Source organism: Ovis aries, chromosome 12 (genome assembly GCF_016772045.2).
Source record: "Ovis aries strain OAR_USU_Benz2616 breed Rambouillet chromosome 12, ARS-UI_Ramb_v3.0, whole genome shotgun sequence".
Taxonomy (NCBI): domain Eukaryota; kingdom Metazoa; phylum Chordata; class Mammalia; order Artiodactyla; family Bovidae; genus Ovis; species Ovis aries.
Genome location: NC_056065.1, coordinates 72,797,938 through 72,823,585, shown reverse-complemented (window position 1 = coordinate 72,823,585; position 25,648 = coordinate 72,797,938). Strand labels below are relative to the sequence as shown.

At 40.2% G+C, this 25,648-nt stretch overlaps 1 protein-coding gene and 1 pseudogene across 1 annotated transcript in view; one reads left to right on the top strand and one right to left on the bottom strand.

Moving 5' to 3' along the window:
- The first annotated feature begins 1,680 nt into the window (after window positions 1-1,680).
- Window positions 1,681-25,648, top strand: part of SYT14 (synaptotagmin 14) — a 200,632-nt gene continuing 176,664 nt past the window's right edge. The window contains exons 1-2 of the mRNA XM_027975977.3: window positions 1,681-1,714; window positions 13,142-13,189. Coding sequence (XP_027831778.2) covers window positions 1,702-1,714; window positions 13,142-13,189 — 61 coding nt within the window. The 5' untranslated portion in view covers window positions 1,681-1,701. The remainder of the gene's footprint in view (window positions 1,715-13,141; window positions 13,190-25,648) is intronic.
- LOC105616622 (cyclin-dependent kinase 1-like) overlaps window positions 24,240-25,648 on the bottom strand; it is a 30,920-nt pseudogene continuing 29,511 nt past the window's right edge.

Genomic DNA, 25,648 nt, shown 5'->3' with positions numbered 1-25,648 from the left:
CAGAATGGACTGGTTGGATCTTCTTGCAGTCCAAGGGACTCTCAAGAGTCTTCTCCAACACCACAGAACTGTTCAAAAGCATCAATTCTTCAGTGCGCAGCCTTCTTCACAGTCCAACTCTCACATCCATACATGACCACAGGAAAAACCATAGCCTTGACTAGACGGACCTTAGTCAGCAAAGTAATGTCTCTGCTTTTGAATATGCTATCTAGGTTGGTCATAACTTTTCTTCCAAGGAGTAAGCGTCATACACATAAATCTTTCCTAAAATATAGACATTTTAGTATTTACTGGTAGAAGAGCATTTTGTTTGATCCTTCAGTAACAACACTTTCTTGTAGTTAACTTTTAGCACAATGCTAGTTTGATACATGTTCACTGGACTAATCAAAATGGTAAAAAATGAATGCTTATTGAACATAAACTGTGACTGAGGGAGAGATTACACAAATGTAATGAAAGACAATTTCTGCTCTAGATTTACAGTCCAATCTCACTTACATAAGTGCAAAATTTTCTTCGTGTCAGTCCCCAGTATAGCTCTTTTGCACTAGGAGTTAGCATTTTTTCTGTAAGGAGAATCACCAACTCTCTGTGCGTTAATCTTGTTTAAGCTCTTCCTTGTCCAGGTCCTCAAAGACCAAATGAAGTTGAAAGTTGGGTGAATGTTGAGTGGTTGAGGTACCTCAGGTCAAAATTAATCTACCAGCTGTTCTGTGGTCAACGTTGACCTGTGTTCATAATGCTCATTGGGTTGCCGGTTTAAATAACTTGCACGTGACTTGCTTTTTCAGGCCCTTTGTCACAACGTCTGTCTCACGTTTACTTTTGTTGTGACCTCAAATATGTGGAGACAAATGCCAACGCGTATTTCCGAGGGGAAAAACCAAGCTGAGGTTGATGGCCAGAACTGATCGGGTTGATCAGGAACCTAAGGGGTGAAGTGCACGCTAACACGTTGCGTGTGTTTGTGTGTGTGAGTGTGTGTGAGACTGTGTGTGAGTGTGTGTGTGAGTGTGAGAGAGAAACTGAGAGGGAGGGAGACAGAGAAGCGGCTGTCCTCAGGATCCCTTTCTCTGCCAGCTGGCTGTCTCTAACCCTCAGCGGAGATCTGAGGCAAGTATCTGGCTGATGCAGGCAAAGCAAAACCCCAACAAGCAGGCTTTCGGATGACCAGATCTCAGGGAGTCATCACCCGGTGGGTGAGGATCCCGGAGCCCGGTTGACAGCTGAGACCTGTCCATGGTGCTGACCGCAGCCTTCGCGCGCCCCTCGGTCGATTCCGGCTGCCGCCCGCCAGCGGGGAGCGGACGTTTCGGTGCGCGGCTCCGACCGCCAAGAGGCCCCGGGGCTGGTCTCGGGTGCGGGCTCCTCGGGGGCCCTCCGCGCCCCACTCCCGGTCCGAACCCCGGCGCTAGACGCTGCGGGGGCGGCGGGGCGGCGGCGGGGCGGGTCACGTGCCGGCCGCGGCGGCGGCGGCGGGCGGCCCGGGAAGCGTCCATTTCCTCGGCGCGCGCGCGGCGCCCGGGCCCCTCCTCCGCCCCGCCCGCGCCTCGCCCCTCCCGGCCGCGCAGCCCCGCGCCTGCGGGCCCGGCCCCGCCCCGCCCCGCTCGCCGGCGGCCCCGGCGCGTCCTCCGCCCGCGCGCCCCGCTCGCCGCCCCCGGCCGCGCACTTGGTGCGGTCCAGGGCGAGCGCATCATGGCGATTGAGGGTAAGTGGAGGCCGTCCGCGGTTGGGGCGGAGGGTGGGGGGCGCCCAGGTAGCTGGAGCTCGGGGGTGCCCGGGAGGCCGCGGCGCCGATGGGCCCCGGAGCGGCTGTGCAGGCTCGAGGGTCCCGGACCGCGTCCCGGGAGGCTGGTGGGCGGAGCGGCGCCGCCAGACTCCATACCTGGCCTCGGTGGTTCCGTCGGCCTCGGCCCGCGGCCCGGCGCGAGGAGTCGAGCGGCTCCTGCCGACAGGTACGGCGCCGCCGGGGCCGCTGCTTGCGCCCGGCGGCGCCGAGTCGGGGGGAAGTGGCGGGGGTGGGGGGTCCGGTGCGGCCCTGCAGACCCGGCAGGACGGGCTGGAGGAGCCCGGGAGCGCAGGGTGTACCCCGCCTTCCATTGACCTCGCCCCAACAAGCCGCCCTCCGCGGTATTCCCCTTCCTCCCAAACTGGGAGGCCAGTTTGCTGTCCCCAATCCTAACCCTTCTCAGCCCCTACTCTGGAGCAGATGCTGGACTGCGCTGTCCGTCCATTCCCCTTCTGTGTGCTGTTGTTGTAGGGGACCAGGAAATTTGGAGTGAGGGTAATTTCCTTCTCAAGAATTTTCTCTCCTAACACTCAAAACTGGTTTTTCTCTAGGAAAGAGATGCAAAGACATCTTTACAAGAAATGCACTCTTAAAATCCTGCATATATGTCAGTCTATTAAGTGTTATGGTGCCATCCATACTCATATTTTCAAAAAATAGCTTAATTAAAGTTCCTCGATAAGGTAGACAGCTGGCACTAAAGTGTATTTTTCTCTTCTTACAGAAACATGTAACTGGCATGAAGTGTCTATATTTTGCTTTGTTTTAAAGGACAATATTGTGAAAATTAATATGATACGTCTAGGATTTATGTGCAAGTCTGCAGCATGTTTGAGCCCTATCCCACCCTTACCTTACTTCAAACAATGAAAGTGGTTTGTAAAACTTCCCTGTGTGTGTGTGCGCATCTGTACAAACGTGTAAGGCACCTACAGCATTGTCAGACCTCGCCTAAGTTTTATGTTTCTCCTAAATACAACTTTTGAAAGCACTTTCCATCTTGGTGGCCAACCCTGAGGCATACAGCTTTCCTGGTTCCAGAATTGGTTTAGTTGTGTGCTTATGTTTATCTTACTTATTTTAAAAGATTGATTACCTCTTCAGACAGTTTCAAGTATATGCTTTAGCTAAGGGGCTTCCCAGATGGCTCAGTGGTAAAGAATCTGCCTGCCAATACAGGAGTCACAGGAGACACAGGCTTGATCCCTGGGTTGGGAGGATCCCCTGGAGAAGGAAATGGCAGCCCACTCCAGTATTCTTGCCTGGGAAATCCCATGGACAGAGGAGCCTGAGGGACCACAGTCCACAGGGTAGCAAAGAGACACCACTGAGGAGATTTAGGACGCACTTAACCGTTTAGCTAAAGTGATGGAGAATACTGGGAATAAGATCTCCTGATAATCTTTGATATTCTTATTATCCAGACAGTACTTTCAGACTTTATCTTACTATTTACTAGAGGTTAAAAATCAAGAAACAGAATATACTGATTTATGCTTTGTACTTTATTTCCCCAACCACTCTGTGGAAGAATTTCTTGTGACTTGGTAAAGACAAAAAAAGCTTATGTAGAAGGTGAAGAAGAATTAGCAAGATAGTATCCATGTATGATCCTATAACTTAAAATTTCTTTAAAAAATTTCCAGTTCCCCCCTTTTCTCCATTGACTCTTCCCTTCTGCCTCTCATTGTTACATGCCATTACTTTTTTATGTCAGAAGGCATTTTGCTCTGCCTACTGTGAAGTGAAGGTTGCTCAGTTGTGTCCAACTCTTTACAACTGCATGGCCTATACAGTCCATGGAATCCTCCAGGCCAGAATACTGGAGTGGGTAGCCTTTCCCTTCTCCAAGGGATCTTCCCAACCCAGGGATCGAACCCAGGTCTCCCGCATTGCAAGTAGATTCTTTACCAGCTGAGCTACAAGGGAAGCCCAAGAATACTGGAGTGGGTAGCCCGTCCCTTGTCTGCTGGATCTTCCCGACCCAGGAATCGAACCAGGGCCTCCTGCACTGCAGGTGGATTCTTTACCAGCTGAGCCACCAGGCTCTGCCTACTACTGCTTGTATAGTTAAAAAACAAGATTTTTCAAATTTTCCTGTTCTAGAGATTCTTTTGTGCTTGAGAGACGCTCAATTAATATTTTCATACTTAATAATTTGTTGATGGCTTCATAATATAACTGTCAGGAGTTATGTGTTTTCTAGTTTGGCAAGGAAACTATCATTATAGTTTAGCATTTCAAATGCTAAAGTGCTAGCATTTCGAATAAAGATGTCAGGTAAGGTGTGCTGTCTGTCACATACTAAAGCAGATTGTTTGTACCCTACCCCCTAGCTGTGTCATGAAGTAGAATGAACTCTGTTTGAGGGCTTTATACTAGGGACATCTTAGAATTTTAAGGGGCCCATAGGAGCATCTCTTCCCATTTCCCAAAGAAGTGGTTCTTAAAATAGTCAGTGTCTTCATTCACCTGTTAATTTTGTAGACTTACAGAGCAGTCGATGTGCTTGGCATCCTGTGCTGGACCCTGTGGGGCCACAAAGATGAATAAAATCACATTTCTCCCCTCAAGGAGTACATATTCTAGTGGGGGAGACAGATAATTTTAACCATGCAATTACAATATAGTGTGAACACCAGGAGATGAATCATCCTTACTTTGTATAAAAATATTCAATGATAATGAGTTCATTGAGCCCGTATGCCAATGAACATTTATGCCGATGTGGAACTATAATTCTTATAGTTCATAAGGTCCTGGTTTTAACCAAAAATCTGCTGTTAGTAACTTCCTTCAATCCACTCACCCTCGGTCTGCTTTCTGGAGCAATAAACTAAAAGTTCCCTATTTTCTGTGTACCTGACCTCACTTCTACTGTTTTGAGACAACTCCTGAGCATTTTCTTTTCTAGACACAATATTTAATTCTTCCTCTGGATGGTTGGTCGTTGTATGTTGTAAAGTTTGAAATATGGTAGTGCGCCACTGCATTCCAGATGTTTTGTTAAAATGGTTATATCACTCCTTGTGCATAATCTTATTAGTGTAGCTAATTAGAATAGCCATTTTGGAGCTTCATGTTGGCTCAGGATGAAGTTGTAATCAACCAAAGTCACAGTCTTTTTTATCTGGGCTACTTCCAAGTCATGTGTCTTCAGTTGCTTGCCTAGGTAACTAGTGTTTTGATTTAGAGAAGAGATTATTTGTATCTGTTAAGCGTACTCTTTATGAGCCCTGGCCCAACATTTTAACCCTTCAATTCAGACTTTTAAGTACGAAGGGTTACTTTTATTTATTCCTTTTTTTTCAAAGCCCCTATTTTACAATACAAATTAATCATTTATTTCCTCCTCTTATCAATCAGATATCTGCTAATCAGGACTTCAGACAAATATAAGATGATGGTGTTATCACTCTAAGCTAATATAATTCCAGTCAGAGGTGAAGAAGTTAGCCCTATCTTAGGTTAAGGTACAATTTTTTAAAAAGCGTACTAAAATATTAAGAATGGCTTATAGACCCTTATTGTTACCCTAGAGGTCTTGTGGGAGATACCAGGTTGGGAATCTTGGTCTAGCCGGCCTGTCAAGATATATAATTGTTATCTGGCGTATTAACACTTCTAGACATTGTTGACTCTTTCCTGGTTTTTTGAAGTTTTTTCTCCCTTTCTTACTTACTTCTAAGCTTTCTCTTTGTCTCCGTGATCTAATGTTCTGTTGTTTCCATTCTCAACCTTATTCTCACTCTACTTTGTACACACTGCTGTGATTGCACCCCTTGAATCATGTGGAAATCTCTTGTTTGTAAATTTGTCTCCCCAGTCTGACCATAAATGCCTGGAGCATAACATTTATTTGGTTTTTATTCATTAGATTTTGTACAGTACCTGAATATAGTATGTACTCAAGATGTTTCTTGAATTGTTGAGAGTTCTATCGATTATCGTAAAGGGTTGCATCCCTTGCCCAGATGTATTTGACCAAATGTCTGCCATTTAGTAACTTGTCTATCTATCCCTTCCTAGTTCTGCTTCCTGGAGCAATAAAATAAAAATTCACTATTACTAAATTAAAAGTACACATGGTTTTCCCAATACAATTCCACATAGTAGCTATATATGTTGGACGTCCCATAGCAATCAAAAATGTTTAGCTTGGGACATTCAAAATGTCCTAAACCAAAGTTGTCTTCACACCTACCAAATCCAGCCTCCATACTCCCCACTCCATGCAAATTTGCCATCTGAGTAGCATTTTTAAATAACCAGATGTCTGAATTAGAAAGCTGGAAATCAACCCTGTCTTATAATTCACTCTCTACATCCTGTTGATCACTCAGTCCTACCACACCTGCATCTCAGATTAACTGGAATTACATTTTAGTTTATTCCCTTTTCTGTCATTAAGAGATTTGTATTAGTTTTTCCCTTGTCTTGTTATCTCCAGTCTTAAGTCTCATTCCAATCCATTTTTCACACTATTTCTAGTTATCTTTGTAAAGGGCAAGTCTGATTTAAAACCTCAAGATAAAGCTAGTCTTTAGTGATCTGACTTACACCCTTCTCCATTTAGTCCACATTTTTCTGTCTGTTCTATTGGAATAACATTAGACTCCTTGCAGAATGTTTTGCTGAAGTAAAAATATTCACCTTCATTGTTAACTTGCTACACATAGTAACTTTACTTAACCTCTCTGGGTAACTTTTTAAAAAAGAAAAATAGTGAAAGAGAGAATCTGTTGGTACTTTTTATTCACAAGGCCTTTTGCACACACTTTGAAAGTGTTTATCACACTTTCACATTTATTTTGTAAGTCATTAGTACCACTCAGATGCCTGTGAAGATTTGTTGTGACTCTGAGATTTCCAAGATATAATTTGGGCTTTCAAAAGTTGTTTGAAATGTGTAATTAAAAAACCCAATACAGGACTTCCCCAAGTGGTCCAGGGTTAAGACCCCATGGGCGTGCAGGTTTGATTTCTGGTCCGGAAACTAGGATCCCACATGTGGCGGGGCTCAGTGAAAAAAAAAAAAAATAAAGAACTAATTTAAAACAACAACAACAACAATGCAAGCATGTTGTATTCTTAGTCTTGAGGGAGAACACCACACTCCTGCTTTCCATGCTATTGTTAGAGAGATGTTACAGTGTGTACAGGGGGTAATGTAATTAGGAAGTCTCAGCTATCAGTCTGTGACTGAGTAAGGCAATTTATTGAACAGTTTGTTTTTTGGAAGATTTACAGTCAGTTTAAGCAGTGATGTTCCTGGAAGAGATCCTTTGGCTTTCAGCAGGAATCAAATTTCTAACATTTCATGGAGATTTAAGACATGTTTGTATATTAGGTAAATTTGTTCAGAGACCTCTACACAGTACTTTTGAATGATTTACAGTTTATTTTAGTTTCCCTTTCTAACTCACTAAGCAAAATTAGGAAAAGAAGTAGAAAACACTAGAGAAATATTCGTATTAAGATGCATTTCGCTTTTTGTTATTTTCCATGGTATTGCGAAATCACATATTGGCTTATTTATACAATTTGTTGAGTAATAGTGTTTGCACAGTTGCTTTATTTAAAATGATTATAATGTTTGTCCATAGCGTGTGTGTAGTAGTATAGTAGATTGTCTTCATGGATTTGATTTCCATTCAGCTGACTTTCATGCTTTTACCCCAACATCCCCAGATCCTCACCTGTTAATACCTAATGTGAGCTTATGTATAGGGATAGCATAAGGCTGATCAAACTACTATAAAGAAAAAACATTCCAAGCTTTGAATAAATGAATATTTGCATATTTTGTTTGTATATATAGTAAAATTTTAATAGAAACCTTAAAGTTGGGACACTTGATTTTCCATTTTTTAGAAAAGATAGTGACAACACAGCAAGCTGTTATTAGGAATTTATTTAAAAACAAACTCCTATGATCCATATGTGTATTCAGTTCAGTTTCCTATTTTCACATTTTAGGGCTGTTATTAGAATTGATATTCACAGTAATGGTATGAGTCATCAAAAGATAGAGGATTTTAATGAAATATTAAATTCAATATTCTGAACTTACTAATGCAATAATGACCATTTGTAGCTTTAAAAAAATGATCTGGTGCAGTAGTGGAGAAAATGGTATTCTCCATTAAATAGAAAATTAAATTAAGTAGAAACCTTCTTGTGAAGTATACGTATTCAAGGTTTTATGATATTAATGAGCTTCAAAGAGTCAAAACCATAATTAAAAGCAATAACAACAGCAAAAACTGAATGAAAAGTAGTCAAAAGTGGGAAAAATGGATTACATTTGTGAACAGTAAATTTATAAGGTAAATATTATACCTCTTAGAATAACTATTGAAAAAATTCATAGAAACTTGTATGGATTAAAAGAGAACCTGTATTTACTATGCTGTGCAAACCATGGTCTTTCAACAACACTGTTTTCAATCAGAGACTAAAATTGGTATTATTCCTTGAATGACTTAACTAGGGAGAAACTAACAAGTATCTAGAAATTAGTGACTGTAGTCTAAATGGGTTATAGCGGTTAGGAGTGGTTGGCAACATTAGTAGGAAATATTTAAAGTTTCATGCCTATTATGGAAACATAGATGTCTACTGAAGAAATAGCTATAACAGTTTATTAAAGTGAGCTAGACACTAATTAAAAGGCTGTGGCTACTTTAATGCATGGTTTTTTGGAGAGAAATCTTTAGATGAAATTCAGTTCAGTTCAGTTCAGTCGCTCAGTCGTGTCTGACTCTTTGCGACCCCATGAATTGCAGCACGTCAGGCCTCCCTGTCCATCACCAACTCCCGGAGTTCACCCAAACCCACGTCCATCGAGTCGGTGATGCCATGCAGCCATCTCAGCCTCTGTTGTCCCCTTCTCCTCCTGCCCCCAATCCCTCCCAGCATCAGAGTCTTTTCCAATGAGTCAACTCCCCGCATGAGGTGGCCAAAGTATTGGAGCTTCAGCTTTAGCATCATTCCTTCCAAAGAACACCCAGGGCTGATCTCCTTTAGAATGGACTGTGGAATTTAAAATATTTCTAAAGTAGTTTTGCAGTAGTGTTTGACTTAGACTTAATAGAACCTGTAAATTGTAGTGATTTGGGCTAATGGTCAAAATAAATGTGTAGAAAAAATAAAAGTCAGTTTTAGAAAGGACTAGATTTGTTTTTAAGGAACTAAATCTTTGGGTTTAATTTGTATACCTGAGCACAATTTGATGGAAATATGACATCACTGCGTACTTTCTTCTGTAGACATGTGAAAAGCACTTTGTAGTAACTAACCCTTCCTCCCCTCCTCAAATTGCTGGCTCCCAGGCACTTCCAGGTGTGTGCACATTCATATCCAAACACACACATGCACGCATTCACAGCACACGTGTGTGAGCCCACGCACGTCTATTTCCTGTTGTACCCTTACTTACCCCAATTGTAGAGGATTATGCCAGTTTATATTATGCTCTTACATGGGTTTGCCTGAGGGAAAAGATGGTAACTTTGACTAAGCTTGTCACTTTCTATCTACTTCTCATTTCCATGTTGCTGAGATGATCATTTCAAGAGCAATGCTAGTATTATCGCTAAAAACAGTTTTGAGAAATTCATTTTTACTTAAGTTACCTTAAAGGATTAGAAAACAATCGCAAATTTTCTTTTTTTTTTGTTTTTTCATAAATATCAATGTTTATTTTCTTACTCTGTTAAACTTAGGATCCCAATTGCTTTTTTCTGACAGTTAACTAGTGACCCTGAGCAACCTTATTTAACCTTTAAGTGCCTTGGTTTGTTTATGTATAATGAACAAGACAGATTTATTTTCGAGTTTTAGTCTTTTTATATTCAGTGATTTTAACATGATTTTAAAGTCTTTATTATTATTATGTCTTTGAAGTAAATTTGGCATGTGAAAAATTCTGTTTATACAAGAATTCATTTTGGGGGTGGCTATTCATTTTAGTGGAAAACTCATCTCTTTCTAAAGAGATTGACTAATTGATTAAATAATCATTCCTTCAAATTGGTTCAGCGATTACAGGAAAAAATGTGGAGGTTCCTCAAAAAATTATAAATAGATCTACCATATGATCCACAGTCCCACTCTTGGATAATTATCCAAAGGAAGTGAAAACAGAGAGTCAAAGAAATGTGTTCACTGCCATATTTATTGTAGCATTATTCATAATAACCAAGATATGGAAACAACCTTTGTGTCTGTCAATAGATGAATGGAAAAGGAAGGTTTGAGATAAACACACATACATATGTATATATGTATATACATATATAGTGGAATATCATTTAGCTCTGGGTAAGAAGGGAATCCTTCCATTTGTGACAACATGAATGGACCTTGAGGGCATTATGCCAAGTCAGATAAAGACAAGTATATGATAACACTTATCTGTGGATTCTGAAAAAGCCAAACTCATAAAATAAAAACGGACAGTAGAAGGATGTTTTCCGGGGAAAGGAGGGTGGGGGAAGTAGGGAGATGCTGTCTAAGCACAGCTCACGACCTGTTGATAAATAAGTCCTGGAATCAGATACTCAGCAAGGGCAGTAGTGTATATACACTTCAAAGTTGCTTAGAGACTAGATCTTAAGTGTCCCTTCCACAAAAACGAAAAGAATCACTCGACATGTTATTAGCTCACACTAAAGTGGAAATCTTACTGTGTAGAGTATCAGATCAGCACATTGTCTACCTTAAACTTACACAGTGTTGTATGGTCATTTATCTCAATAGAAACAAATAAAAATAATTATTCTCCCGTATATTGGATATACGTTCTTGGTTATCGTAATGGTATACACTTTAAATATCTTAAAATTGTATATATCAATTATACCCCAGAAAGCTGAAATTTTAAAAGTCAATAGTCATTTCCCTTGTGCCTTATACTCTTAAAAAATCAGTAGACCACTTTTGGATTACCTCCATAGGTGAAGTCGCTCAGTCGTGTCTGACTCTTTGTGACCCCGTGGACTGTGGCCCTACCAGGCTTCTCCATCCATGGGGTTTTCCAGGCAAGAGCACTGGAGTGGGGTGCCGTTTCCTTCTCCAGGGGGTCTTCCATACCTCCATATTTAAGTCAAGATGTGCCTCCAGTGGCTTGCTTTTTGCTTACAAGTTTGACATTTCTCTGGTAAACTTTTCAGATTTTCTTTTAGACAGTGTTTGAAAAGGTATAAAATTTGTACACAGTTTGCTGTATCTCAGATGGAAGAAATATTTAGACCTTTGATTCCCAAACATGTACATTAAAAATACACATTTAACCTGTGCAATGCATATTTTTTCCCTTATATTCTTTCTGGCCTTAGGAAGGACTGGGGATAAAAGAATATTGATTTTTGTATTTGATAATGTAATAAGGTTTATTTAACTTTTCTTTCGTACTTTTGAAAGTTTTTTTCCCTCAATTTCACCTTTTTTGTCTGGCATTTACCGATCTTTACTATTCCTTTTAATTTCAGTTAGTGATTGCTTGTGAGTTACACATCAGTGAAATCTCGCTTGTTGGTTAGAATTTTCAGAACAAATATCAAAAATAGTAGAGTTCGGTATTACTTGCTTTTCCTAATTATGTGGTTTTTGTGCATACTTTGGCAAATGTAATTATTGGTTGACACTATAAATTTAAAATACAGTAGTTATTTGACTTAACTTTTCATTTGTAAAATTCTTTCTGAGAGTTAGGTTTTATTGTCATTTGCAGTTTTGAGAAAAGTCTTAGACTACAGTAGTTTTTATTGTTATTGTTATATTAAGCCTTGTAAAAAATGATACAGTTATGTTGAAGACTAGATGTGTATAGTAAAACCAAACAAATCTATATTACATATGCGGGAAGTCTGATTTCAGTTATAGGCATGAAAGGCTGTTACGTGAATTATGTGCGTATCTCTTAAGTTAGAAGTGTTACCTTTTTGACAATAGATCTTAATGACTGTATAAGGACTATTTCTAAGTAGCCTGTGAAAATATCAGTGATGGTGTCAATATATATTATAGTTGTGTTGTATGACATGGTTCTTCTAAACCACTTGAAAATAGTTACTTCTTATAACTTGGTAAAGCTTCCCCTTCCAGCAGTCGTTTGACTAATTTCTCATTTTTAAAGATAAAGTGTATTTTGTATAAAGTATATTTTGTAGGTATAGTTAATTCTGCCCTTTTAGCCAGTAATCAGTGATTACTCATTGGTAATATCCCATTTGATAAAGTCTTACTGTATTTATACTAAGGTTTGCTAAGTAATAATTTATTATCATAACTATATTAAGCGTTTCTTGCTAAGTCTATCTTCCTGATAACCAGTGTTTAGTCTCTATTGTTGATAATAAAGAGGCAGTGGCATTGTTACAGACAAGTTAGAATGAAGCTCTAACCTACTTTAGTGATAGAAATACTGTTTTCTAGTTTTTTAGCTTGCTTCCTGAATGACCTACTTTTTTTCAGTGGATATCATAGTTTTTCTGTCTCATGTTATGGCTATAAGATATTTCTATTTCTTATAACTTAACTGTTTATAATAAGCTTCTGTAGTGAGCTAAGATGATGAAATTATTTAACATTTCTATTATATAAAGTTTAAGCATAATTTTCAGCACAATTGTAAGGTTATTCGTGCATATATAGAACACTACAGAATGTCATTCAGCGCACTTTCGTTTAAGGTAGTGGTGCTATGTTTCAGTGCAAAGGAAATACCTATTTTATGTAACTAAAAAATAACATTACTCTTAAGATAACGAGTGTGATTTTTTTTTTTCCCTAATAATGGTGATTAAGATAAAGTAATTCTTTTGGTTACATTTGTTAGTTTTATCATCATGCTATTTATAAAATTTGTCTTGTAGATTTAGAAGAGTGGGTAGCTGGAGAATGGAGAAAGGATCCGAATATGAGTATATGTTGTAAAACATAAATATCGCCTTTACAGTGTTGACCCTTCCATGCTAACTTACCTGCATAAATTAAGGCTCAGATATAAAAGTGGGCCCTTCTTTGCAGAGTTTCCTTCTGGATCATGTGAAGACGTGTTTAGGAAGTGGTGCTACGATGTCTGCTCTTGAGAAGCTTGCCATTTAAAATAACATACTTGAATGAAGCTTCCTTATTCCAGGATTTTATAAGATCTTAGCTTATGGGTTCAGGAGGGTACTGTGTATCAGGTTAGCATATTTCTATAGTAAAATTTGAAGAGAAGAGTTAGGGCACGTTTTTCTGAGGCCATTTCTAGAATCTAATTTACAGCAGTTCTTTGTAACAGTCAGACTCAGATTATGACCTGTTTTTAATTTCTGAAAAATTTTTTCTTAACAGGTGGAGAAAGAACCTGTGGAGTGCATGAACTTATTTGTATTAGAAAAGGTGAGTCAGTGCTCTGCATGGATACTTAGATACAAAGTGAACCCTTCACAGAGCAGGATGCATTTTAGTACAATGGCAGATAATTGGGACTTACAAAGTATAAAATGGAATAAATATTAATATTACTTGTTTGTATTGTAGACTTAACCTTTCATAAAGTGCATACTGCTTATTATGTGGTTATTGAGAGTTGTTACTTTATATTTCATTTTCATGGGCTGGTAAAGGCCAGTTTCTCGCCTATTGGTTGTCAGACATGGTGAAGAGGCACAGAATGGAGGGTTTGATTTTTGTTCCCTTTCAGAATCTGGAATCTGAGTGCATGCTGACCTCCCGTTGACTTCTGTTCTATTACTGTACCCCATCAGAGAGATGTAAAGAGTTGGTTGCGATTCCCATCGGGATCATGTCCAAAGACCACAACATCTTTTGGCACCAACAGCTGTCTGTGCTTCCTTAGAAGGAGCCACCTGACAACCAGGTGGTTGAACGAGGTGGCCCCAGGAAAGGTAATTCAGTTATTAGGTGGGAGGCAAGGAATCAGGTATTCTCTAGATCAGAAAGAATCAGGAGAACCTTGGGAGTTCCCACTCTCGTAAGCGATCACATCTGTGAAAGGGTGTGCAGAAAGGAAAAGGTGTACCTGGGGAGGAGAAATCTTCATAAATGTACTACTCTTTTCTCCTTTTAAAATTTGGGACACTGTCTTTTTCTTTCATCTTTCTTGAAAACCGAGTTGGCCCTCCCGAGTCTGGCCAAGTAGCAGTGCTTCCTGCCTTCATATTTCACCCTGAGGAGGCTTGAGGCATTGTCCGTATTTGTGGCACGTGGGTATGACTGGCAAACCGGGAAATGTCAGCGTACTGTCAGGAAGTCTTCCACGGGTCCGAAAAGCCTCAGCTTCTTTCAAGTTGAATAAAAGGTTTGAAGTCTCTTTTAGGTGAATTTGACATAATCATACTAGCTTATCTATGTGTCACCAGCTTTGATTGCTGTTCATTTAAAAATAGCCGCCTCCTTTATTAAAGTGTAATATATCTGTGTATCCGGTACCATAAAGGAGAAAATTGAAGTCAGTTCCCTGAAATCTCAGATTTAGAACTGTGGTTTTCAATGCTATAACCATTGTTGGCTTGTGCTTCCTATCTAAAATGGGAGAGGGGGGACAAATTAGCCTTGTTTTCTTCCCCTATGGAAACATTTTTAGTCTTCACCTATAATATGTTAATCCAGATGTACTACAAATGTTTTAAATAGTTTTATAGGTATTACCTTGTCCCACAAAAACTTTTTAAAACACAGAATTTATTTGAACAGCAAAAGACATTATACAAGTCAACTGGAATCAAAAACTGTAAGAACAGTGGATAGGTAAAGAGAGAAGACAACAGTAGAGATAGCCAGAGGGTTGGAAAACAAAATGCATAAAGGACTTGTGGCTGCAAGGGGAACAGGAAGCTACAGCGGAGAAAATAGTGTTGGTAGTGTTAGATGTTGGTCTGAACTCACCTTTTTCATGTGGCTCTTCTTGCTGTTCTTTATTGCTTCCTCCATTCCTATCCCAGTGGTTCTCAGACCATGCCGTGCCCAGATTTCTCTAGATTAGTCCAGCATATTCACTTCTTCCAATTTTCTATAGAATTTAAAATCTGTGATTAAAGTTAAAATTTTTTAATTTCCATGTGGCCATATCATGGAAGAGTTTCTGGATCTCTGTGTATCCCCTCATCATTCAGTACTGTGTCCTCTTCTAGGGGACGTTTCCTAAGCATATGAATATTTTTTAAATGAATGCTCAGATCTGAAAGTTTTGCATTTTAAACTGGATTTTTGTAGAGTAGAGCCTATGAAGGCTGCTGCTGCTGCTGCTGCTGCTAAGTTGCTTCAGTCGTGTCTGACTCTGTGTGACCCCATAGATGGTACCCACCAGGCTGCCCCGTCCCTGGGATTTCCCCAGGCAAGAACACTGGCGTGGGTTGCCATTTCCTTCTCCAGTGCATAAAAGTGAAAAGTGAAAATGAAGTCGCTTAGTCGTGTCTGACTCTTAGTGACCGCATGGACTGCAGCCCACCAGGCTCCTCCGTCCATGGGATTTTCCAGGCAAGAGTACTGGAGTGGGTTGCCATTGCCTTCTCCAATGAAGGCTATGTCAAGACAAATAATTATAATTAGTATCAATGGTCCTGGTAAGAAGACATCTCTAACACTGTGTTCAACTTGTTTTTACCTGTTTTGCTTTCTTTGCTAGCTTCTTTCCTCTGTCAGACCTCTAAATATTAGAATATATTAGATTTTGGTCTTGGGATTGCTTCTTTTTCCACCTATTCTTTCTTTAGAATAGATGGTTGGTTATACCAACCAAAACATATAATTTGGTTCTGGTGGTTGTTTTTTTTTTTTTGCCCATGCCATGTAGCTTGTGGGATCTTAGTTCCCTGACCAGAGATTGAATCCATGTCCTTGGCAGTAAAAGCATGGAGTCCTAACCACTGGACCACCAGGTAACTCCTGGTTCTTCTGTTTACAATGCCATGCAGATTCATAAATCTGGCTCTGAACTGCCCTTGAGTTCCCTCCTCTTATATCAAAGTCCTTACTTTATATTTCTATCTGCTTATCTGTCAGAATAAAAACTTGGTGTGTCTAAAATGCAAATCTTGGTTTTCTCACGTGAATCTATACCTTCCTCAGCCTTCTGCATCTCAGGTAGTGAGCAGAACAGTCTACTCAGTTGGTCAAGTCCCAGCTTAAGAATCATCCAAGTTTCTCTCATTCTTTTATCTTCTGCGTTGCATTTATTATTATTAGCAACTTCTGGCAGTTCTACCTTCAGAATACATCTTTTAACCTAATCCTCTGTTCCTCCAGCCTGCTCTTACCACTGTAGGCTGGGTCTTTGTCTTCTCTTGCTTCCACCACTGTAATGATTTCCTAACAGGTTCCGTCATTTCCACTCTTAATGTCCTCTCAGTGCGCATCAGTGATCTTTTAAATGTGAATTGGGTCATATCACTTTGCTGGCTGGAATTCTTCTCTGGATTCCCTCTATACCTAAAATAAAGTCAAAGACCTTACCCTGATCTCTAAAGCCTTACATTATAACATCAACTCAGAAGTCTTCCCATGAAAATCATCAAAGTGAAAGTGAAAGTCGCTCAGTCATGTCTGACTCTTTGCTACCGCATGGCCTATACAGTCCATGGAATTCTCCAGGCCGGGATACTGGAGTGGGTAGCCGTTCCCTTCTCCAGGGGATCTTCCCAACCCAGGGATCAAACCCAGGTCACCTGCATTGTGGGCAGATTCTTGACCTGCTGAGCCATGAGGGAAGCCCATAAATCATCAAAATATCGTCTAAATATTATTGACTTAGAAGTCCTGTCATCTGAATCATTTATATCAGGTCTGAGTGAAACTCTAGATGTCATCTGTCCTGGTTCAGAACTCCTCTCCATCTGTAGACATGTGAAACTAGCAAATATATCACCTGCTCTTCAAACACAATGATGGAGCAGGATAACAGTTCCAGACATTTCCATTCCCAAAGTGGGAAAGTGGAAGAGAGGAGTCACTGATGCCAAGCAATTTTGAAACCCAACTGGGAAAAATATGTTAGGTTTCGACACTGGAAATAACACTCTGTGGCTCTTGGCCCTGACGTCTGAGGCTCCACTCTCAGGCTTAGGACTCTATCCTTGGAGTCATCCTTCCTTCTTCCGGAAGGGCAGGGTATATTTGCACCTGAGCATCTTCACCAGGCTGTTTGCCACCCGTAGGATGTTCGTCTGTCGCTCTTCTTTCCTTTTGTCCTCTCTTGTCCGTTTCAGTCTAACGTGGTGGTGTTTCTGCTAGCATAGTGTAGTCTCAGGAAAGGTTCTCGTGAGTCTTCCCTCTATATCGGGGGCGGGCTCCTTCCTTCAGACAGGACGCCCCTCCACAGTCTTTTCTGGATGGTTCTGTCTCTGTTTCTGGCTTCTGCTGGAGTGGCTAAGGAGATCTGTGAGTCACGTGTCTGACTTCTTCAGAGAGCGCTCAGAGTCACTGAGCATTCTGACCCTTTATTCTGTTTGAGGCACCAGCCAAAGGTGAAGGTGGTCTAGCCCCACCTTGGCTGTGTCTCAGAGCGTGCTTTCTTGACACCGAACCCCCGATTTTAGCATAATTTACAGCCTGGATAGGCTGGAGGATTTTCCAAATCATCAGGTACTGGTTCCTTTCTGCTTAACAGTTCTTCCCTCACTTTATCTCATTCCTCTCAAATTTAACCATATATAGCATGAAGACACCAGGCTGCCACCTTGAGCACTTTGTTTGAAAATCTCCTAAGCTTGATATCCAAGTTCGTTGTCTCCCAGTTTCACTTTCTATGTAATTATTGTTGTTGTTCTGTCGCTAAGTCATGTCCGACTCTTTGCAACCCCGTGGACTGCAGCGCACCAGGCTTCCCTGTCCTTCACCATCTCCTGGAGTTTGCTCAAAGTCATGTCCATTGAGTTGATAATGCCATCCAACCATCTCATCCTCCATTGCCCCCTTCTCCTCCTGCCCTCAGTCTTTCCCAGCATCAGGGTCTTTTCCAATGAATACGCTCTTCACATCAGGTAACCAAAGTATTGGAGCTTCAGCTTCAGCATCAGTCCTTCCAGTGAATATTTGGGGCCGATTTCCTTTAGAATCGACTGGTTTGATGTCCTTGCTGCCCAAGACTCTTAGGAGTCTTCTCCAACACCACATTTTGAAGTCAACATTTCTTCAGTGCTCAGCCTTCTTTATGGTCCAGCTCTCACATCCATACATGACTACTGGAAAACCATCACTTTGACTATATGGACTTTTGTTGGCAAAGTGATGTCTTTGCTTTTAATACACTGTCTAAGTTTGTCATAGCTTTTCTTCCAAGGAGCAAGCATCTTTCAATTTCATGGCTGAAATCACCGTCCACAGTGATTTTGGAGCCCAGGAAAATAAAGTCTATCACTATTTTCATTTTCCCCCCATCTATTTGCCATGAAGTGATGGGACTGGATGCTATGATCTTAGTTTTTCGAATGTTGAGTTTTAAGCCAGCTTTTGCAAGATCACTTTATAAAAATCCACTACTTTCCTATATGGGCTTCCCTGGAGGCTCAGATGGTAAGGAGTCTGCCCACAATGCAGGGGACCAGGCTTGGGAAGATCCCCTGGAAAAGGGAATGGCAATCCACTCCAGTATTCTTGCCTGGAGAATCCCATGGACAGAGTAGCCTGAAGGGCTACAGTCCGTGAGGTCGCAAAGAGTCAGACATGACTGAGTGACTAACACAATCACATTCCTGTATAGTAGGCAACAAATAATTAGGAAATGCAGTAAAATAAGATCTTTTTTAGAGTATTATGAAGTCTGTAAATACGCAGGAACAAAATGAACAAAAGTTGTTTATGACTTGTATACAGAAAGTTAAAAAGGTTTATATATAGATATAAAAGAAGATTTGTAAATGAAGAGATAAATAATTTTATAGGTAGAAATATGCAGTATGTTTAAATTCACAGGGTGCCCCAAATTGATCTATGAATTCAATGCAGTCCTAATCTAAATCCCATCAGGAATTTTCAGAGAGCGGACAAATTAATTCTTAAGTGTATATGGCAGTTCAAACAGCCAAGAAGAACTAAGTTTGCTTTCCAGTAAAGGAACATGGGTGTGTGTTAATAAGATATCCATTTGGTTGCTTTCTCAGAGACCAAGGGGTTAAAGAAGGAAAGTTTACTTCTCTCTTATGTAAAACTCCAAGCTCATAGGCAGGATGGAATTAGGTGATTCTAGTTGGTGAGTTCATTTGTCTTACTTTGATGACCTTTAAGATGTCTTCCTTGGCACATTTGAAGTTACCGTGTGTACATTCCAGTCCCCAGTAAGGGAAAGGGAAAAAGTCAGTCTTTTTAAGGATACAATCCAGGAATTGCAAACAGATAATTTTTGCTCACGTGCAAGTGGCCAGAACTTAGTCACATGCTCATATCTAACTGCAAGGGAAGCCTAGAATAGTTCTGCCTGAGCAGAGCAAGGAAAATCCAGAGGTTGATTCCATAACTAAAAGGAAGAGAGAGAATGGATAGCAGTTAGCTGTCCCTGCTTCAGGGATTGGTCCTGCTGATATCCAGAGCTCGTTGTAAAGCTGCTGTAATTAACATAGTGTGGAATTGGCCCAGATACAGACAAATAGTCTAATCAGACACTATAGAAAGAACACGAAAAGATACTCATTTATATGGAAATTTATGTAAAATGTGAGTATCACAATTCAGTGGATAAGATTGGATACTTATTAAGTGATGCTGGGACAAATGTTTATCCATATGCAAAAAAAAAATTGATCTGTACCTCATGCTTTACACTAAAATAAATATTATTTGGATTAACTTTAAAACTTTTAGGAGAATATTTCGTATACAGTGTGATTTCAGTGTGGGAAACAAGTCCTTGAGTCACAGAAAGCAGACCCAGAAGGAAATGACTGATAAATTGTACCATTTTTAAATTTAAAACTTTTGTACAATAAGAGATCCTGTGAGCAGAGAAAAAAAAGAACCGGCCTGCAAATGCAGGAAACATAAGAGATATGGGTTTGATCCCTGGGTCAGGAAGATCCCCTGGAGAAGAAAATGGCAACCCATTCCAGAAATATATAATGTTTCTTCCTACAAAAGGTGAAATATATGTATATTTTTTTCCATATTGCTTTTTTTTTTTTTTGAAAAGGAAACCTAACTGTATACTGCAGAGTTAAATTCAAGTTGGTAGAGATCTCTCTCATTCCTTTTCCTGGCTGCTTTGTGCTCTAGTATGTGAATGTGCCAAAATTTATTTAATTAATTCCTACCAGTGGAAGTTGCTTTGTTTTAAAATTTTTGCTGTTGAAGTTATGCCACAGTGAATACTTTTGTATGTTTGTTACTGCTTATTAGTGGTCTGTTTTTAAGTAGATTTCTTAAAAAAAAATGAGTCAAAGAGTAATTCTTACACCATTTTATAGAAATTGCAAAATTCCTGTCCTTATGCATTGTACCATTTTGCATTACACCAGAAATATATAATTCACAGCTCTTCCGACAGAGTGTCATAACTTGTGGATTTTTTGGTACTCCGGTAAGTAAAAATAGTTCAGCATCATTCATATTTTCATTTCTCATGTAAGTGCGGTTGAATAGCTCTTTCACCTCTGTCTGTAGAGTACACAAATGTTTGAAATGGCATGATTTAAAGGACACCAGAAAAACCTGCCTCTTCTGAAATGTTTTTTTTTTTTGTAGCAGCATCCCATGGTTTTTCATTCCCTGACATTTGCTATAATTAGAGTCTGTCTGATCTTTAGAAATTCATATCAAATGTATTACATGGAAAGAGAAGGTTGGGGTCCTCTGTCATTTGGATCCAAGCTTGTTACCACACTTTATCAGATATTTCACTTTCATTATGGAAGGTGAGAAATTATGGACCTGAAGACGTGATACCCAGGGCATTGTGGAGAAGGGGTTGGATAGGTGAGTGAGAAGCGGAAGTGGGGCCGTCTCGAACGCTGTCCCTCGCGGAGGTCTTAGATGCCAAGGGCTATCTAAATAGAGGACACTACAGAAAACCTGCGTCTGTATTCTAATTTTACTGCGAGTTGCTTGGCATTGTCCCTATTTTTTCTCCATGTATAGAGGAGACCCAAGCCCTCTGTGTTTTCTTACCCCTTCTTTGACTTGGGGTAATTAAGAGAGTCTAAAATCTGAAGGGAAAGGCCTACAGGTTATATGGTTCTGTAACTTCCCCATCTCTTTCTCAACAAACTCTGAGTCTATGGCCCTAGGGCTGGATTGTCCTTCTTTTTCCTTTTTAAGCCGGCTTCTATGGCTCTTTTATTGTCTTCTACCCTCTAGTAACATTTCACTCCTCCGTGGAAGAGATGGTGTGGGTTTATTGGTTGTAGTGCCACGAAAGAGGTAGTTGCAGTAGGTGTCAAGGAGCAAGTTTCAGAGGTGAATGAGAGCGAGAATGTGTGTGTGCGTGTGTGTGCCCGTGGGGGTGTGTGTGCATGTGCGTGCGTGTGTGCCTGTGCCTGCATGTGTCTGTGTGTCTGTGTGTCAGGTCAGGATTCTTTGAGGAGATAACATTTAAGCCGATATCTGCATGACAAGGAGGAGCTGGAATATGGCGCTCAGGAAAGGTCATAGAGAACAGAATGCAAATACTTTGAGGTGGAAACGGCTTGGCATGTCCCAGATGCTGAGAGAACTGTGGCTGAGAAGTAGTGAGTGAGTGAATGAGTGTGGGAAGTCTTACAGTTGAGATCAGAGAGATGGGTGGTTTCCAGATCATGTGTGGACTTAGGCCATAGTAAGGGGTTTGTGCTTAATTTGAAACACAGAGGGCTAAAGAGGGTTTTAAGCAGATGAGTGATATGATTTCTTTCTAATATGTCATTTGTAAAGGTTAAAAAGTGGATATAAAGACATCAATAGGAAGCTATTGAAATAGTCTAGGTAAGAATTGATGGGGCTTGGGTTTTGATGTTAGTTCTGGAGAAGTTGAGAAATGCTTATTAGGTTGGGGACATATTTTATAGGTAGAATTGACAAAACTTCAGTATAGATTTAATATGGAGGGGGTTGGAAGGGAAAGAGAAATACTAAGAGGTTTTGACGTCACTTCTGAGTGGCTATGCTATTAAGCGAACTGGGAAAGACTGGGAGAGCTGATGAGGCCGGCAGGAGTCATGGCGTGTAGAAATCAGGTTCTCTGTGTTGGGTGTGTTAGCTTTGAGATGCCTATTTATCATAGATGTTAGGAAGAAAGTTAGTTGGATATTTGCATTTGGAAATCAGAGGAAAGGTCAGAATAGGAGATAAATTTGGGGGTATGTGGGTTGTTTTTTTTTTTAATGTATACATGGAACAACAGACTGGTTCCAAATAGGAAAAGGAGGACGTCAAGGCTGTATATTGTCACCCTGCTTATTTAACTTATATGCAGAGTACATCATGAGAAATGCTGGGCTGGAAGAAGCACAAGCTGGAATCAAGATTGCTGGGAGAAATATCAATGACCTCAGATATGCAGATGATACCACCCTTATGGCAGAAAGTGAAGAGGAACTAAAAAGCCTCTTGATGAAAGTGAAAGAGGAGAGTGAAAAAGTTGGCTTAAAGCTCAACATTCAGAAAACTAAGATGGCATCTGGTCCTATCACTTCATGGGAAATAGATGGGGAAACAGTGGAAACAGTGTCAGACTTTATTTTTTGGGGTTCCAAAATCACTGCAGATGGTGACTGCAGCCATGAAATTAAAAGACGCTTACTCCTTGGAAGGAAAGTTATGACCAACCTAGATAGCATGTTAAAAAGCAGAGACATTACTTTGCCAACAAAGGTCCGTCTAGTCAAGGCTATGGTTTTCCAGTGGTCATGTGTGGATGTGAGAGTTGGACTGTGAAGAAAGCTGAGCGCCAAAGAATTGATGCTTTTGAACTGTGGTGTTGGAGAAGACTCTTGAGAGTCCCTTGGACTGCAAGGAGATCCAGCCAGTCCATCCTAAAGGAGACCATTCCTGGGTGTTCATTGGAAGGACTGATGCTAAAGCTGAAACTCCAGTACTTTGGCCACCTCATGTGAAGAGTTGACTCATTGGAAAAGACCCTGATGCTGGGAGGGATTAGGGGCAGGAGGAGAAGGGCACGACAGAGGATGAGATGGCTGGATGGCATCACTGACTCAATGCACATGAGTCTGAGTGAACTCCGGGAGTTGGTGATGGACAGGGAGGCCTGGCGTGCTGCGATTCATGGGGTCCCAAAGAGTGGAACACGACTGAGCGACTAAACTGAACTGAACTGAAAAATGATACAGTTATTTTTAGAGATTTCTCTTGGCTGTAATAAACAATTTAAATTAGGCTGCTTACAGGTAAAAATCACAGTGAGGAGCATTAATAAGCAATTCCCAAGGCTAGTGATTTTAGCTAAATAATTATACATGAGAACCTTCAACGAAGGCTGCTAATAAACTAAACTATGTCAAAATTTGCAGTTTTAGTCAGACTTGAAAGCCAAGATAAGCAACTCCTTTGTATAGTTATTACCGCTGACCAAAGCACAAGAATTCAGTCAGATGGATAACCTACCTAAAAACAGAATGAAAAGTGACATCGCTCAGTCGTGTCCGACTCTTTGCGACCCTATGGATAGTTGCCTGCACCAAGCTCCTCCGTCCATGGGATTTTCAAGGCAAGAGTACTGGAGGGGGTTGCCATTTCCTTCTCCAGGGAATCTTCCCAACCTAGGGATCGAATCCAGGTCTCTCACATTGTAGACAGACGCTTTACCATCTGAGCCACCAGGGAAAACAAAAATAGAATAGCTCATAAATTTTCTAAACTGTTCTTTCCTGCTGTGGACAGCCCTTGATCTCTGACTATAAAACTTAGCAAACTTTATCATACACTAATGTTAGTTTTATGTTACCAAAAACCTCTATAAATTAAGCATTATCTCTCAAATCTGGTTAGTTTTCTCATTCTGAATGCCTGAGCATGTAGGTCACACATTGAAATACCAGTTGAAGAATACTCCTCTTTAAGCAGGTAGTATGGCAAGAAACTGACAAGAAAATTTAAACATTTGGAGCATAAGAAATACTTCAGAGCATTATGAACTTTGAATTTAGCACACTTTCCTAAATTTTAGTATTTTTAACTACAAGAAAAGTAGACTGCTATAGCATTTTAGATGGTTTAAGCTAATTCAAAATTTTCCTAATTCCTGACATCAATACTATATTTATTTATATAGTTTTATTATAGTAACAAACGGTTGTTACAGTGGGATCTACAAACATATACAGAATTATTACATTTAAATTCATATAGAACAGGATTTACCTTTTTAAGTTAACACTTTTGAAATCAGAAGATGGAATATAGCTTAAGTTTTACAACAAAGAAAAGAAAATATATGAGACATAAACAGAGATAATAGTAAAAATACAATCATCTGTTCTTGACACAAGACGTGGAAGCTGTCAGAAAGCTATATCTTCTTAATTTGACTGTCCAAATCATTAAAGTATGGATGATTCAGTGCCATTTTGCCAGAAATTCATTTGGCAGGATCATAGACTAACATTTTCGAGAGCAGATCCAAGCCATTTGCATCCAAGTTTTTGATGTGGAATGCTAAACTTCCTGGTTTCCACTTGGAAAATGTATTTTCATAGTCTGTGAAGATTCCGCTTCTGGCCACACTTCATTGTTGGAAGTGCCCAAAGCTCTGAAAGTTATTGATCAAATATCAACTGGAGTTGAGTAGCGAGCTGACCCCAGCAATACTTCCAGAGATCTTCACCAGAGTGTTACTACCTCATAGATGTATCCTCTAATGGGTGTTCCAGAAACTCTGGCAAAACCGAAATCTGCTGGTTTAATTGTTCGGTTATCATCCATCAATAGATTTTGAGGTTTTAAGTCTAGAACTCTTCTAGACTGACAAAACACTGTCCCTTGTAGGATTTGGTACAAATAATTCTGAACAAGTGAAGAATCCATGAACTGACCAGGAGGAATAGAATCCAAATATTTCTTGAGATCTATGGAAAGGAATGCAAAGATGAGATATAACTGGAATCCTGCATAAGCACGTCTTGAAGACCGACTATATTTGGATGACGAGGTTCTTTTAGTAAGAGATATTTCCTGAACTGCAGTACTAGGAACCCCTTCCTCTTCCCTTTTCTAGTCTGATTTTCTTCATGGCTACCCCTTTATTGGTAGTTTTCTGTCTGCCCTTATGCACAGCTCCATAGGTACCTTCTCCAATTTTCTCTGTTTTGGTATAGTCTTCCAAAGTTAATCTGTGAATATGTTCGATCCCGGCTTATTATCCCATGGGGAAAGCATCAGCAGCTACCACACTGATGTCGCTCTCCCTTGATATGTGGTGGTTAAAACAGCGAGACTACTTGAGATCACCCAGGAAGTGAGCTTAGGTAGAAAAGAGAAGACGAAATGCAAGGATAACCTGAACATAGATTTACATGTAAGCGTTAAAGAGATGTTTATGTTGTGGTTTTTGAACGTGAATAGTTTATTGTCTTAATGAATGTATTGTCTTTGGAATTCTAATTTCAAAACACACACTTAATGGTTGTCTTATGTTCTGCCAGGGATAGTTGTTTGATTTTTCCAATGATTTTCTCAACTGAAAGCATCATGCAGGAATAAATGTTCTCAGCCAGTTTTAATTTAGTGGTTCTTTCTGAGGTTGGGGTTTTGACAATTAGAGAGTAGACAAGGCAACAAGCTATAGTTGCTGTACTAAGTGAGTTAGGTACTAAGGTTGAATTTCCCCTTAAAGTGTTCTATTACAAAGGAGCTTGTAACTTATCGTGTTAGTTTCTGTTAGGTCCACTTTTTAAAGTGAATTTGCAGCAGGTCTAAGTT